Genomic DNA, 14,093 nt, shown 5'->3' with positions numbered 1-14,093 from the left:
ACTTCTCACTTCCAACTGAACAAGTTTCGACTTTACAGCAAAGAGATCAAACATACGGATAAAAGGCAAGTCGTCATCTCGCCTTCAAAGAAGGACCGTGGTGACGTCAGTCAATGCTGCCCATTGAGGCGAATTGTTCCTGACATGCTAACAGGCCACAGCTAATTATACTGTATTCAATGACAAAAATTACCAAATACTTGGACAGGATGATTGGAAACTAAACTGCATGTGTACTTTAAAATTTTACCATAGGCCTTCATGTTTAGAATTTCGCATTAGAAACAAGTCTACTTGGAAAAGTAGAACATGTAGTGACTTTGTGACCTCTGCGGATCGCATTAATTGCCACAAGCTAGTGGCACTGTAATGTGGAATTTACAATGAAAAGTACTTTTGTATTGTTTTAATACCAGTGATTTATTTATTTTTACACACAGGGCAATTTATTTAATTCATAAAGCCTTCAAAGTTTTTGGCACCTGCATGGCAATTTGATCTGACACTCTAGAAACAGTTGGTTTAAAAATAGCTATGGGTTAAAAAAAAAAAAAAAAAAGAACTGACCCAACATTCTGGGTTGTTTTACGCAAAACTTACATTGAGGTTGTTTTGTGCAAAATCATAAATTCATGGAGTTGTTTGGTTTAAGCAACCCAGAAAGTTGGGTGGGTCCCTTTTTTAACCGAAATAATTATTACATTTTTTTACCCAACTGCTCTGATTGAAATTGTTAGCTAATATAGAAACATTTTGTTGACGTTTTTTGCTCATATTTTTATGTTGGAGGACAATACAAGCAACAATTAGTTCTTTTTACTCTTACTTCAAGCAAGCTGTCACATTGGCTAAACTATCATTTTTTTTTATCTTGACATTTTTAATCGAGTCATCTTTTTTTTTTAATGGAGTGTGCAAATTCACCAATTTTATGATGGGTACGATTTGAACCATGAAAAGTTATATATATATATATATATATATATATATATATATATATATATATATATATATATATATATATATATATATATATATATATATATATATATTTTTTTTTTTTTTTTTTTTCATCCATTCATGTTAATATTTGCGCTTGGCCGAAAATGTTTGAATAAAATAAGACACAACGAACAATTTAGGTTTTTACCACAGCTACATTTTAGATGGAAAGTTTTATAATGAGGTATTTACATCATATACAAACAACAACAAAAAAAAACATAGTTTCAGTGTAGTTTACATTGTTCAGTAATGTGGGAAATAAAACCAGGGTATCATCTACACAAACTCAGGGAGAACATAGAACACAACTTGGTAGGGCCAGAGAAGCGGTTCCAATTCAAAACGTTTAACTGTGAGGCAGATAAGACAAGCTTTTGTGTTGTCATTTCCATTATTTCTTACAGAGGAGTTCTTTCTGGAATCGAAGCACTCAGACGCTTCTTTTTTGTTTGTTTTGAAAGAAAAGCTGCTAAGCAGCAGTTAATTGAACAAAAACAACTAAGTACATCCACTGGGCAACTTTTACCCAAGCTTAATTTTATATTTTTTATCCAGCTACGAACATTAGGCAATATGACAATATATTTTTAAAATACCATACACACCCTGGTTTTATCCCCACTATAATAAAGTCTTTGTGTAGATTTTAATGAACAGTCTGAGGCCTCTGAAGATCATGAGACTGTCATCCTGCTGCATATCTCCTCAAGCTCTGTGACCTTCAATTACAGCTGCTTCATCAGTGGAGCTTTATCAGTCTTGGTTCTGTATACGCACGGCTATTTTATAATCTTAAGGAACTACCATAGGCATGGACAGAGCCTTTCAACAGCAGATGTTTACGGAATGACCGAAGCCAATCAACTGTCTTATCAAGTTCCACACATTGAAGACATTTGCCTCCATACGATCCAATGGGGTTACAACACAAAAAGTTTCCTCACAGATCATTGTGTTCAATATTTTAGGTAGTAAACTTGGCTATCAGGTTCTTTTGAAATGTTAAACAAAATCTGCAAAAACATCAGCTGCTTGGAGTCCGAAGGAGAGTCTGTAAACAGTGTTTGGTTGACTGCAAAAAAAAACAAGACCACGTCGCAGTGAAAATCTGTGAAACTCTCAGCAGTCTAAGGGCAATTTTGTATATTCTAACAACAGCAGTGTGTGAACTGGCTTTTGAAATGAGGTACAAAATAAGCATTAATGTAGAACGTTCAATTTTACGCCTTTATTGGAGCAGCTTGTGAGTTCTCATGATTTGTGACAGTTTGAACTAAAGCGGCACCGCTGCCAAGGAGGGCTTGTTTTGATTTAAAACAAGAGGGATGTGTCTTGAAACATGAGTGAGAATGAAGGGAAGGGAGGGGAGCAGGAGAGAGACAGGGAAAGAGAATGGGGGTGCCAATGACGATGAGATCATTTTCTTGGCCTGACTGAATCAGCTTCTCTGTCAGTAACGCTTGTGTGCATGTCTGAAAGTTCATTAATCTGTCAATGAGTGCAGTGCTTGTCATGTGAGCTGTTGCAAACGTGACTGCTGGTAAAGGGGGATTTGGACTAGGTTATACTGCAAACGTTTGAACATGTAACAGGATGGAGAAATACATAGACAAAGCTTTCCCAGCAACTCATTTCTTTTGATTTATAGATAAAATATTCCAGAGGTTTACGCCTCTCTGAACAGGTAACATCTTTCTACAAACTGTGCCACTTTCTGGCATTATTATTGAGCCCGAGAGCTAGAGGACATTTTAACGTCCCACCCATCATCCATATACTAAAGAAGGAATTAACTTGTCCTGAGACCAAATCTAAAATAATGGAATGATTGAAAAGAGTTTTAAATGTACACAAGTCAAGAGCACCCCCTAAAAAAAAATTCTCATCCCACGCCCTGTAACGACAAAATGGAATCTCACATGAAACAGTTCACATGGGATTTAACATGTATTTTTACATGATTCGCTGGACTTTAAAAAAACTGGGTACAGCAAAGGTATGTCATGTTCAATTTTTCATGTTAGCCTTACTTGGATGTCTCACTCTACCTATTAAACCAACCCTGTTATGCATATTATCAGAATAAGACAAGGTGGTTTTTTTTTCTTTACTTAAGTTTGTCCTCTTGGTCAGCAGAAACAGCGAGGATACACAGATAGCTTATAGTCCTAAGAGAAAAAATTAGCGCAGATCTGCAACCCAATGACTGTGATTACATTTATATACCGTAATCAAGAAATAACTGTGCCATTGATATGGAAGCTATGACAGCAAGCCTATAAAAGTTTAATATGTATTATTGGTATGTAATAGAAAAGTGAACTTTAAGAATTTTGAATCCAAAAGTCCCCCAGTTGGGAACTGACAATTTTACATTTGAATTAGACAAATGAGTTCCCAACATTCAACAAATTCAGTTACCGTCAAGAGGAAGTGTACTTACAATACCAATGACTCCACTTGGCCATTAGCGTTTAATGATTGGTCTGTAGGGGTAACACACTGAATTTAAGTGAAATTTGTACACCACAGTCCCAGAAAAATCTGACCCGACACACTGCTTATTATGAATAAAAGGTTTATTCCCCACAATTTTTGAAGGAAAAAAAGGGCAGGCAAATTTACAACACATATTGTGTTGATGCAAAGACATAACTGCCGTATTTAAAAAAAACATGCATGTAACAAGGTGGCATATGAACGAACTAGAATAAAGACAAAAGATGTGTGAACTGCACAGGATGTTTGTGAGCAGTTAGATAACAAATCAACATATCATCACCTTCATTATACAATGGCCTCAGTCATTATCCCCCCGAAAACATGAAAAAACAAACCAAATACTGATTTAACTTCAGTACAGGCATGGAATTTAACTATCTGTCAACTGGGAACGTGACCAAATTTAGCAGAGGTGCCCGGACCGGTATCATGAGACATTAACAAAACCTCATCCTCCCAACTGGAACTCGGGCCAATATATTAAGAAGGTGATGATATGAAAGCATAAATTAAAAATGCTCATCTTAAAAAAACTAACAAAAAATCCCATACAAGTAAGGTTTAAGAAGAAGTTCAATATGGTCTCTCTCTGCGCTCCTGGCGATGGTCCCTGGAAGCGAGCAACAAAAAGCACAAGTCATCAAGTGGCCTCACACGGCAGTTTCCGGATTGACACTATCAAACATTTATTTGGTTGATGACTGTACCTCATATCCATCTTGCCACCTGGTGGGCCCATTCCCCTTCCTCTGCCACCCATGGGCGGTCCGCCACGGCCGGAACCACGGAACCCGCCTCGGTCCATGCCGCCACGGCCCCTGAATCCGCCGCGATCGCCTCCCCTGAATCCGCCGCGATCGCCTCCCCAGCCTCCTCGGAAACCTCCGGGACCACCCGGGCCTCCGGAGGGTCCGCCGCGGTCCATGCCCCTGCCTCCTCGCATTCCCATGCCGCCTCTGCCTCTTTCGCCTCCGGGGGGAAACGGGGGCCCGCCCCCCATGCCTTCTGGTTTGGGAGCCTTGCACTGATTGCACTCCATCCTCCAGGCAAAGTTTTGGTTGCCGCAACCCCTAGGAACAACACACGTATTGAAGCAAGTGCACACCCCGCCATACGAGTCAAATAAATGCAATACGTACGGATTAGGACACTCCCAGTCCCCAGCCCTCTGTTGCATGTTGGCTCCTGTGGGTCCACCCCGGCCCATGCCGCGTGGGCCACCTCGGGGCATGAAGCCACCACGCTCGCCTCCGCGGCCCATCATGCCTAGTAGGGTATTGTGCACAATTACAAATGGCACTGAAACATCAAAACAATGACCTCCCGGGGGACCCGCCAACTTACCTCCACGGCCCATCATGCCATCGCGCATGGGCATCTGGGTTTTGCGGCGCGCCATTGACACTTTGAGCCTGCGGCCCTGGAACTCCTTGCCTGAGAATTTGACGCAAACAATTAGCATTTCCCTTTCACACGCACCGCATGGTGATAACAGGATATTCTACCATCAAATTGCTCCACGGCAGCTTTGGCGCAGAGAGGCTCCTCATAGGAGAGGGTGGCATCCCCTTTGGGCTTTCCCGAATCCTTGTCAGTGTAGATGTTAATGGCAAGCTGGCCAAGTCTGCGATTGAACTGGAGGGAAGCGGGCAGTTAGCATCTGCCTACCTAGCTTCTCCCGCGGTTATTCTTACTCTAATCGGGCCGACGTGTTTAAAGAATTCGGCCATCTCGTCGATGTTGGCCTTCTCAGTCAAGCCGGTGATGTAGATGGCACAGTTTTCAGCATCGTCTTGCTCTTCAGACCGCCCTACGAGACGCAAAGTAATATTTTAAGCAACAGCGAACATCAAATAAACGTTCCGTGTAACCCCGTAGACGCAAGGCTCAAATTCAACTCACCCATTTCACGCTCTTCGCCGCCCAGGTGTCCTTTGTGGTCCAGTGAAGGAGGGCCAGAAGAAATTGAGGGAGGGGGAGGGAAAAAAAAAAATCAGGGCATGCTACTCAAACGCCGCATACATCACATGAAGAGTGCTACAAAACACAGTTTAGACTTCCGTTGCACACTGCGGGGCCACGTTAACCAGTGTACTCACGATTTGAAAAGTAAGATACCTCCGACCCCATGAAATTTTGTGTTCTTTGAAAAGCCTCTAAGACCACTAAGTAGATGTTCCCAGGAAAACCATAAGAGTAACATATGAGATCACTTTTGTTTTTTTGGTGTTTCTTAAGTCAACCCAGTCACAAGTGGCATTTTCCCCATTAACCTTTGGAAACTGGTCAAACCATAAGCAATGGCTGAATTACACGAAAAACCTCGGAAAATGGTCTCAGGCATTGGACAATTTCCCCAAATTAGGGCGTGTTCATAAAATCGTTTCATACCAAGGTAGCAAAATGGATACGCAAGAGTTGAAAGCGATTAAGGCTTGTAAAGGACTAACCAGTGTAATTCTCGTTAACTTACCACCAGGCTTACTGAAGCCACCTCTGTCTCCAGCGCTGCTATGGGGGAATAAATGAAGATATGAAGGCCATTTCCCTTTTACAGCCACATCCATGGCTCGAGCACAGTGGCTTGATTGAGGGAGTCAAAAACATTCTATCGAGGCTAACAGCAAGTAAAATTCCCCAAAGTTGATATACAGAGTAGTTGAGGTGATCATGTGTTAATATTAGTAACTTGGAGATAACAGTTGTACATAGAAGCTGGAAAAGAAACCTGGCAGAAGCTAAACACTCAAAGATTTTAGATGCACTGAGAGAAATGTACCACTGGTTTTAACATTACACTCTATAGATATGTTACACACAATCCAGATGTAAAAACAAAAACAAAAACAAACAAAATACAGGAAAATTTATCTGAAAGCTTACATTGACCAATGCATTTGAAAAATTGTACAGCAAATGTTAAAGAAAAGTGTAAACAGTCCACATTTTACAGAAATAACCATTGATTTTAACACTGAATAATGTATTAAAAATAATGAGAGAAGAAAAGAAATGATAAAAAGCCCATCATGCTCAAACACCACCATCCTCAGAGTTGTTGGAAAATTAGGCAGACCCCCAATCTTTTAAGAGCCCTCCTGCTCTCCTTAAGTTGGCGCCTCTGCACTGAGTACAGATACTTTCTAGAGAAAAGATGCTTTTAAAGGGCTCTGTTACCTGTACGGTATAAATGTGACAAAGCATGTTAAAAGTTCTCAATGAGATCAAACAATTGAATTCCAAAAACACAAAAAGCAGTTACATTTCAAAATGACATTGTGACCACCCCCCCATACCCCTGTGCAATTCTAAAATTTATTACTAAAGTATTTTAGTCTATATCCTATTTTCAAAATTTCAGTATCACTGCCAACCTGTCAGCACGTCAAACTCAAATCTGCCTTTATAGCGGTGATTTCATAAATTGGTGTTTTTAAAAATAGGGGAACCCTTGAATGGCAAAGCGCTTGACAATGCAATGTGTGCCTTTAAGCCCCCCCGTCTTTCTGCCCCATTGACCTTTTTACGAACACACTTAAAAATCTACTCTATTACACACACACACACACAAAAAAAACCTTTGGAGTACTCAATTGCTCGACTGTGGTCGGGTAATCTTAATATGTTTTGGGTCAAAGCAGCCAAAACCGTTTTAGTATGATCCCAATAGGCACCAAGTATAAAATGCAAATGCATGCAGAGCAAAAATCAAGAGGCATTTTGACAACTTCAACTTTTCCCACCAATAGCAAATACCAACGACTACCAAAATTTTCAGAGCTGCCAACCAGAAATTAATTCCTTAACAATGCAAATGGCACAAAGAAAGATGTACTTCGAAATACAAGCAGTACCCCCAAACATTTGTGTTACTAGCTATAGTCCAGGGAAGACATTATCAAAGACCAAAATACAGTAATGATTGAACATCACCCAACCTTAGCTAGCTTGGAGCCGTGGCTGTTTGTATTCCCAAACATTAGTTGTAGAGCTGGGTAACAATTCAGGATTCCAAATTTTAATTAATTTGTTTTATAAGAGCTCCATTAGATTCAGGTAAGGATTATATAATACCAGTTTTGCTTTCATATGGTCAAGAGACCGTAACTCCCCAAACATAAAATGCACCTGTGAATAGGACGCAGCCTTGTTTTGTGTGCTTATCAATTAATTTGAAGTGGATTTGCATTCCTGTGAACAAAGATGCACTCTGACACCGGGTCAGTCTGTCCGCTTCTTTTATTGAAAAGAATTCTGTAACAACCACAGCTAACAGGAGCCGCTGTTAGCTGTAAAAGGGACTGGCTGGTAACAGTCCGCCCTCTAGCTCATTCTGTGACTGTTGTAAGAAGACGGCCAGTATAAAAATGCACATGTGTGTGTGAAAACTCTGCTTATGCGGTTGACGGCTCAATCTTCCACAAATGGTGCAGAATTAGAATAAATACTGTTTATAGGACACACCCATACTTTTGGCCTTCATTTATGGGGAAAAGTAAGTCTTACATTTGGGGAATTATGCTTTGTGTGTGTGTGTGTGTGTGTATATATATATATATATATATATATTTTTTTTTTCCCCCCTTCCCTTCTCCTTGATGAACCAACACCACAAATGGTAGAAACTTCTTGCTGTAGTTTTGTAATTAGAATGGTATTATGGTTATGGTTTTATTGAGCATGACCTGATCAAAACAATAATTTAAACTCCCAAAAAATGAGGCCATGCAATCATTTTAGTTCTTCATATATTCTTAAATTTCTCCTATTGTGGCATGACAACAACATTTAATCATTCATTTACTTATTATACTCAAAAACTGAAATGAACGTTTCAATTATCTATGTTCATATAGATATTTTATAAGCAAAATGAATTATCACCATCAGCACTTTAGCTTGGCAAATAGTACCTAACAATATACCTTCTTGCATGTGCTTGTGTAGAGGCTATCTAGTCATAATTTGCATTATCCTCATGCTAATCCCTAATTAGCGACTTCATTTATGTATCACAGTAAAAAATAAACAATTAACGCATTTGCTTTAATGAATATTTTACAAGATGTAATTTAAGGAAGAAAAAAAATCATTGCACATTACAGTTGAGGTTAGCAAAACCTCTTATCAAGCAAAGGCTTTGCTTAGCAGAGATTAACATGAGGGCCCATTCGCTGGAAAACAGCTCCTCACATCAATACAAATGTGCACTTCGTTGTACTAACAAGAGAGCAGCTCAATAGATACCAATATGCACACATTTTTTTTCTCTATGGATTTTGACAGTGTATGTACTTCATACCGGAAGATTGCTCAGTTTCATCACGCTTACCAGACCTGTCAACTACCTTGACCATGTACTGCACTACATTAGAGATAGATAAATGACACACAGGTTTAGCAAACATACATACGTATTGACACATGGTTTTATGAACCAATATTTGGCTTGGAGAAGGAAAACTAATTCAAAAACCAATAGATTGGTTAGGAAAAATAAAAAATAAAATGTCCGAAATACTAGTGTTCAATATTGAGCAAGACAACTTGGTGTTTAATATTGTTGCTAGCACACAGCTGTTGTCTGTGCACTACTGGATACTACAATCCAGCAATAAAACTTAAAACATCATTGCAAGTTTAGTCTCAAACTTTTGCCCTTGACTGCTAGTTTTCTCTACAATGGAGTAGAGGGCTGTGCAGGGATATATGAATATAGACATTCCATATTAGTTGGCAGCTCTGTGTTCCCCATTAAGAATACCATCACTGATGCAAAAAGTGCATTTGTGTATTTTGCACTGACAGAAATGTATTCCTGGTAAAAATCTGAGTGTCTGACATAAGAGTGCTTAAAAAAAACAAACAAACAAACAAACAAAAAACGCAAGGGGATGCGCAAAAGAACCATTAGGTGCTTTTATACCGTGTAAAAAAAAAAAAAGTGCATTACATTTGTTATTCTTGTGTCCTTACCACCACTTAAGTACAGCAATAGTAGGTTGGGGAAAATTTTTTACAGCGAAACCCCAAAACAAATACCCTTGGTTAATCACAAATACACTGCAGCGTTATTAAGAAATGTTTACTTTTCTTTAACCCTGGTCTTTTGCATTAATCAGCCTCTTAGGGCAGATTAACAACTAACTGCGGTTCCCAAAATAAATATATTAAATATTCAACAACAACCAAACACCAAATAGAGTTTAAGCAAAGGGTAAATAATTTCAGTGGGAATGACGCCAACAATTGACAACCATTTATATTTTTTTTTCCTTCGAACAGCAGACCATACACAATGGTACATGAATTATGTAACCATTTGCAAAATTCAACCAACCCGTGATGCCATACAAGTTTGTTATCTAATAACGATTTTTGCAATTCCCTATCAATCAGTACATGAAAAAAAAAAAAGTAAACCATGAAGGCCCCTTTACCATAATGAATTGACGATCTTTATGCGGCGTTGAAAGCTATTGAATGGATACCTATCTAAGAAATAGATTAGATCCGCCAGTTCTTTTTCTCTAGCATTTGCAATTAAATTTTGATTTGCAATAACCCATCACGACTCAAATCTTTACGATAAAACTGTTAAAAGAAACTTGTCCCTTCCTATATTATGCACAGGCCCCAATAAATTTATTCATAGAAAGAAATTAACTTACCAAGGCAATTTAGTGACAGGGCTGAGAGAAACGAGGGTGCAAAGCTAGTTTCTTTCCTGGCTATTATTTATAATACCAAAAGTAAAATTGGTAACTGAAAAGGGTATCAGTTTCAGCCTCTTCACTTGTTTTCCCCAGCCCTGCCCTAACTAGCCATAGCACCTGCAAGTAAAAATACAGTGAGTCATACGCTCAAGAAAGACACTTACCCCATGCCACGACCCATGCCGCCTCGGCCACGATGCATCATTCCTCCTCTGTCGAAACCGTCACGGCCCCTACCCTCTGAGTACCTTGAAGGTTCTGAGTAGCCAGAGCCCCCTCCCTGGCTATCCTGTCTGTAGTTATCTACAAAGAATGGCGATGACAATCAAAATGTTTTCCTAATTTCTTTAAACGGTGCAGTAGTAAAAGCAAGCTTACTGTAATGGTTGGACTGATAGCTAGGTGGTCCACCTTGCTGGCCGTACTGACCGGCAGGGGGCTGGCCATAGGAACCTGCAGCTTGGGGTGGATAGGAAGGGGGGGGCTGTTGCTGGGCCTGCTGCTGGTAACCACCCTGCGGTTGGCTATAGCTGGTCTGTGGGGTCTGGTAACCAGACTGCTGCTGGCCATATCCTGCCTGTTGAGAGTAGCTGCTTTGGTTGTAAGCAGCAGGTTGGCTGTTCGCACTGTAACTAATGGGAGACAAAAACCAATGCAGCAACAAACTTTGCTAAACGTGTAATAATGACAGACGGTTTCTTGCAAATGGGCACACACCTCTGCGGTGCAGCAGGAGCTGGCTGCTGACCATAAGCAGGATATGCAGACTGAGCAGTATAACCAGGCTGAGACCCATAAGACTGGGACGCAGCAGGAGCAGCAGCGGTGGCAGCAGCTGCAGGTGCACCGTCATAAGCCTGCGCTCCATAAGCCTGGGTGGACTGTGTGTAACCATGAGCTGTTGACTGGGCAGCAGGATAGCCAGCTGTGAAGAACGTAAGACAACATGCCCGTTTAGATACAGCAAGGGGAGTGGGAGGACAACACATCAAACAATATGGTTTGGTGACCCACTAATTCTGTCCAGAGTCAACACTTTCTGATCACATACTTTGTGCTGCCTGGCCATAGGAGGAGCCATATTGTTGGGGCGGCTGCTGTTGAGCATAACTTCCAGCAGCGGGAGTTGCCTGGGTGTACGTGTTGTCAGCAGCAGCAGCAGCGGGCTGGGCATATGATCCGTAACTTTGCTGACCATAACTCTGCTGCTGAAGTCAAAGCAAAATATAAGCATGGACAGACTGCATATGAACTTTCAATCAGCTGATCACATAAGTCAACATTCTATATGTCATATCATCTCAAATACAAATATTCAGGTTGCACAAACTGACTATTGCTCACTGGAGGAATTTTCAAACATGGTCCTCGAGGGTCGGCGTCCCAGGTTATTTATATACATTTTATATCTCTTTGCAAGAATCTCAATTAAAATGATCAGGATTCTTATTCAGCTTCTGTAGACCTTGCTGGTTGTCTGATCATTTGAAGAAGAAATTAATAATAATAATAAATAAAAAAAAATCAGGCGTGATCCCGCCGAGACATAAAATTAAAAAAATAATAATAAAACTGATGAAATCAGCCCTAGAGGACCAGAACTGAAAACCTTTAACTTACTACGTTACGGTTTTGTCGTTATATATTAATCCCATCACATACCTGAGCAGATTGTCCATAGGCTTGTGACGCCGGAGCAGCATAGGATGCATACCTGCAGAGAAGGCAAGTTCAACACTGGATATAATTTACTGAGCGCAGAATGGCGACTAATGTGTACTTGTAAAGTACACGTGGTCGTTTAACAATGAACGAATCTAGGTTTTAAACGCAACTCGATATGGAGTCATAGATAGGGCGTGTTAGTTGAACACTTACCCCGGTTGAGAACTGGATTGGTTGTAGGAGCTGTAATCTGTTGAAAGGCAAAGTGAAAAGTACCATTGAAGATCAAAAAGGTTTAATGCTATTCTAAACATTATGCTAATATGCTAATGCTAATATTGCGTTCAACCGGCCCGCGGGTTGAGCGCCATTCAACAAGGGTACATGAATGGGGACGCGACAACACTTATAAGGCAAACAATAGGTGGAACTTGTTAAGTTACAAATCGTGGCATTTAAAATCGGATGCAAAATCATTCATTTAGATGAAGAGGAGAAATGGTGGTTGTGGAAAACAGGCGACGTATGTCGATGAATTACGTTAGGCCTTGTGCCAGTACGCGCCAATACGCGGAAAAGGATATTCACCCAAATAAAGCTAAAAATGTAATTCTGTAGACACAGTCTGATCGTGAAAAGGTAAAACACTCGAATACAAACATATCGATTCAATATTTCAAAGTCAATATTAATATAATCTTCAAATTTTTGCGCTTACCAGGAGCCGACGACATTTTGTATCTGGTGAGACGACTGGACAAAGTTGATTGTTGGAGAGACGCCTTTGAGTGCGCAACGACCAGGAAATATCGCGAGATAACAGATTTATGTATTAAACACCGCGATACCTTGTTTTACTTAACGTTTGTACGACAGTACAAAGTCTTCGCAACTCTTTTTTGAATGCGACGAAGAGTACTTGTGAGGCCAGAAGCCGACAAGACAAAATTGATTGTTGGAAAGACGCCTTCGAGTGCAATTTGAGTGAACGACCATCAGGAAACATCGCGAGACAACACTCATCGTTTCAAACACCGCGATACTTTGTTTGACCTACTAACGCCAGTACTACAGTACAAAGTCTTTCGTAACTCTTATTTTTGTGTGTGACGATGAATGCTCGTTAGCTATATTTTATGTACTTGTACGAAATAATGAATTCGCGGTTAGTGGCAACCTTCTTTCTCCTTGTTACACAAAGACAGACGAACCAACAGCTCTGCAATGTATAACTAATCTTCAAAGTCATTTGACTCAAACCATTTATATGTAAAGATCGTTGAAGGCAAGCCCTCACTTTTGCTTGGCGAGCAGAAAGAAACACTTCAAAAATTAGTAAAGCATATACGTGACCATTTTATAAATGTAACTGTTAATTATCCAGGTAAGACAGTGAGAACAAATTCAACTGGCATTTGTAACGCAAAATCTACTGCAAACAGCAGCGTAGATTGAAATGAAAGAAAGACCAAAGGCTGTCTTGCCCTAACCCTTAAACCAAGGGTCTCAAATTTGTGGCCCGGGGCCATTCGCAGTCCTGCCTGCAAGATATTATCTTTCAGTTCTTTACCTATACAACAAAGCTTAATGTTTGAGACCACCCACAATGTTTTACATGTCGTTTCCATCCATGGGCCTTTTTTCCTTTCTTTTTTTTTTTTTAAACAAGGGCTCACATCACTCTGTCTCATCACAGCTTTTAGCAAAATGTAATTGTGAAGTGACAAAAAGGGGAAAGAACAGCTCCCGTCAACCACTTCTAGTCACCTTGAAAGGTTAGTGTTTTACTGTTATAAAAGGTGGGACGCATGGGTGGAAAGGTGGTTAACACGTCTGCCTCACAGTTCAGAGACCAGAGATTAAATCCATCGTTACGGCTTTCCAGTGTGGAGTTTGCATGTTATCCTCAAACCGGTATAGGTTCTCTCCTGGCACTCCGGCTTCCTCCCACATTTCAGAAACATGCATGGCATGTATTGGACACTCTAAATTGTCATTAGGTGTAATTGTATAATTCGTGAATGGTTGTTCGTCTCGGTGTGCCCTGCAATTGGGTGACAAGCAGTCCAGCGTGTCCCCCGCCTACTGCCATGTAGACAGCAGAGATAGGCACCAGTAAACCAGCGACCCTAGTGAGGATAAGCGGTGAGAGAAAATGAATGGACGGATGCTGTTAAAGGTGTGACGATTGACGAGGAGCAAAGG

At 40.4% G+C, this 14,093-nt stretch overlaps 1 protein-coding gene across 5 annotated transcripts; it reads right to left on the bottom strand.

The window, feature by feature from the left end:
* Positions 1–3,566: 3,566 nt before the first annotated feature.
* Positions 3,567–12,686, bottom strand: ewsr1b (EWS RNA-binding protein 1b). 5 transcript variants are annotated; one of them, XM_088414161.1, is made up of 15 exons: positions 12,607–12,686; positions 12,102–12,138; positions 11,886–11,937; positions 11,275–11,431; positions 10,941–11,148; positions 10,602–10,855; positions 10,388–10,526; positions 5,981–6,018; positions 5,410–5,439; positions 5,202–5,317; positions 5,013–5,142; positions 4,852–4,941; positions 4,647–4,773; positions 4,215–4,577; positions 3,567–4,117 (listed from the first exon to the last, which is right to left on the bottom strand). In XM_088414161.1, exons 1-15 carry the CDS (start codon positions 12,620–12,622, stop codon positions 4,081–4,083), a joined length of 1,794 nt encoding a protein of 597 aa, XP_088270287.1. In that variant the 5' UTR covers positions 12,623–12,686; the 3' UTR covers positions 3,567–4,080. The 5 variants fall into 5 exon arrangements, with proteins under 5 accessions (XP_088270287.1, XP_088270305.1, XP_088270296.1 ...); XM_088414179.1 differs by having other exon boundaries at positions 10,602–10,849; XM_088414170.1 differs by having other exon boundaries at positions 5,981–6,015; positions 12,607–12,685.
* Positions 12,687–14,093: the final 1,407 nt, after the last annotated feature.

Source organism: Hippichthys cyanospilos, chromosome 1, assembly GCF_059441005.1.
Source record: "Hippichthys cyanospilos isolate Australia breed blue-spotted pipefish chromosome 1, RoL_Hcya_1.0, whole genome shotgun sequence".
Classification (NCBI taxonomy): Eukaryota; Metazoa; Chordata; class Actinopteri; order Syngnathiformes; family Syngnathidae; genus Hippichthys; species Hippichthys cyanospilos.
This window is presented reverse-complemented; position numbering and strand designations above follow the sequence as displayed.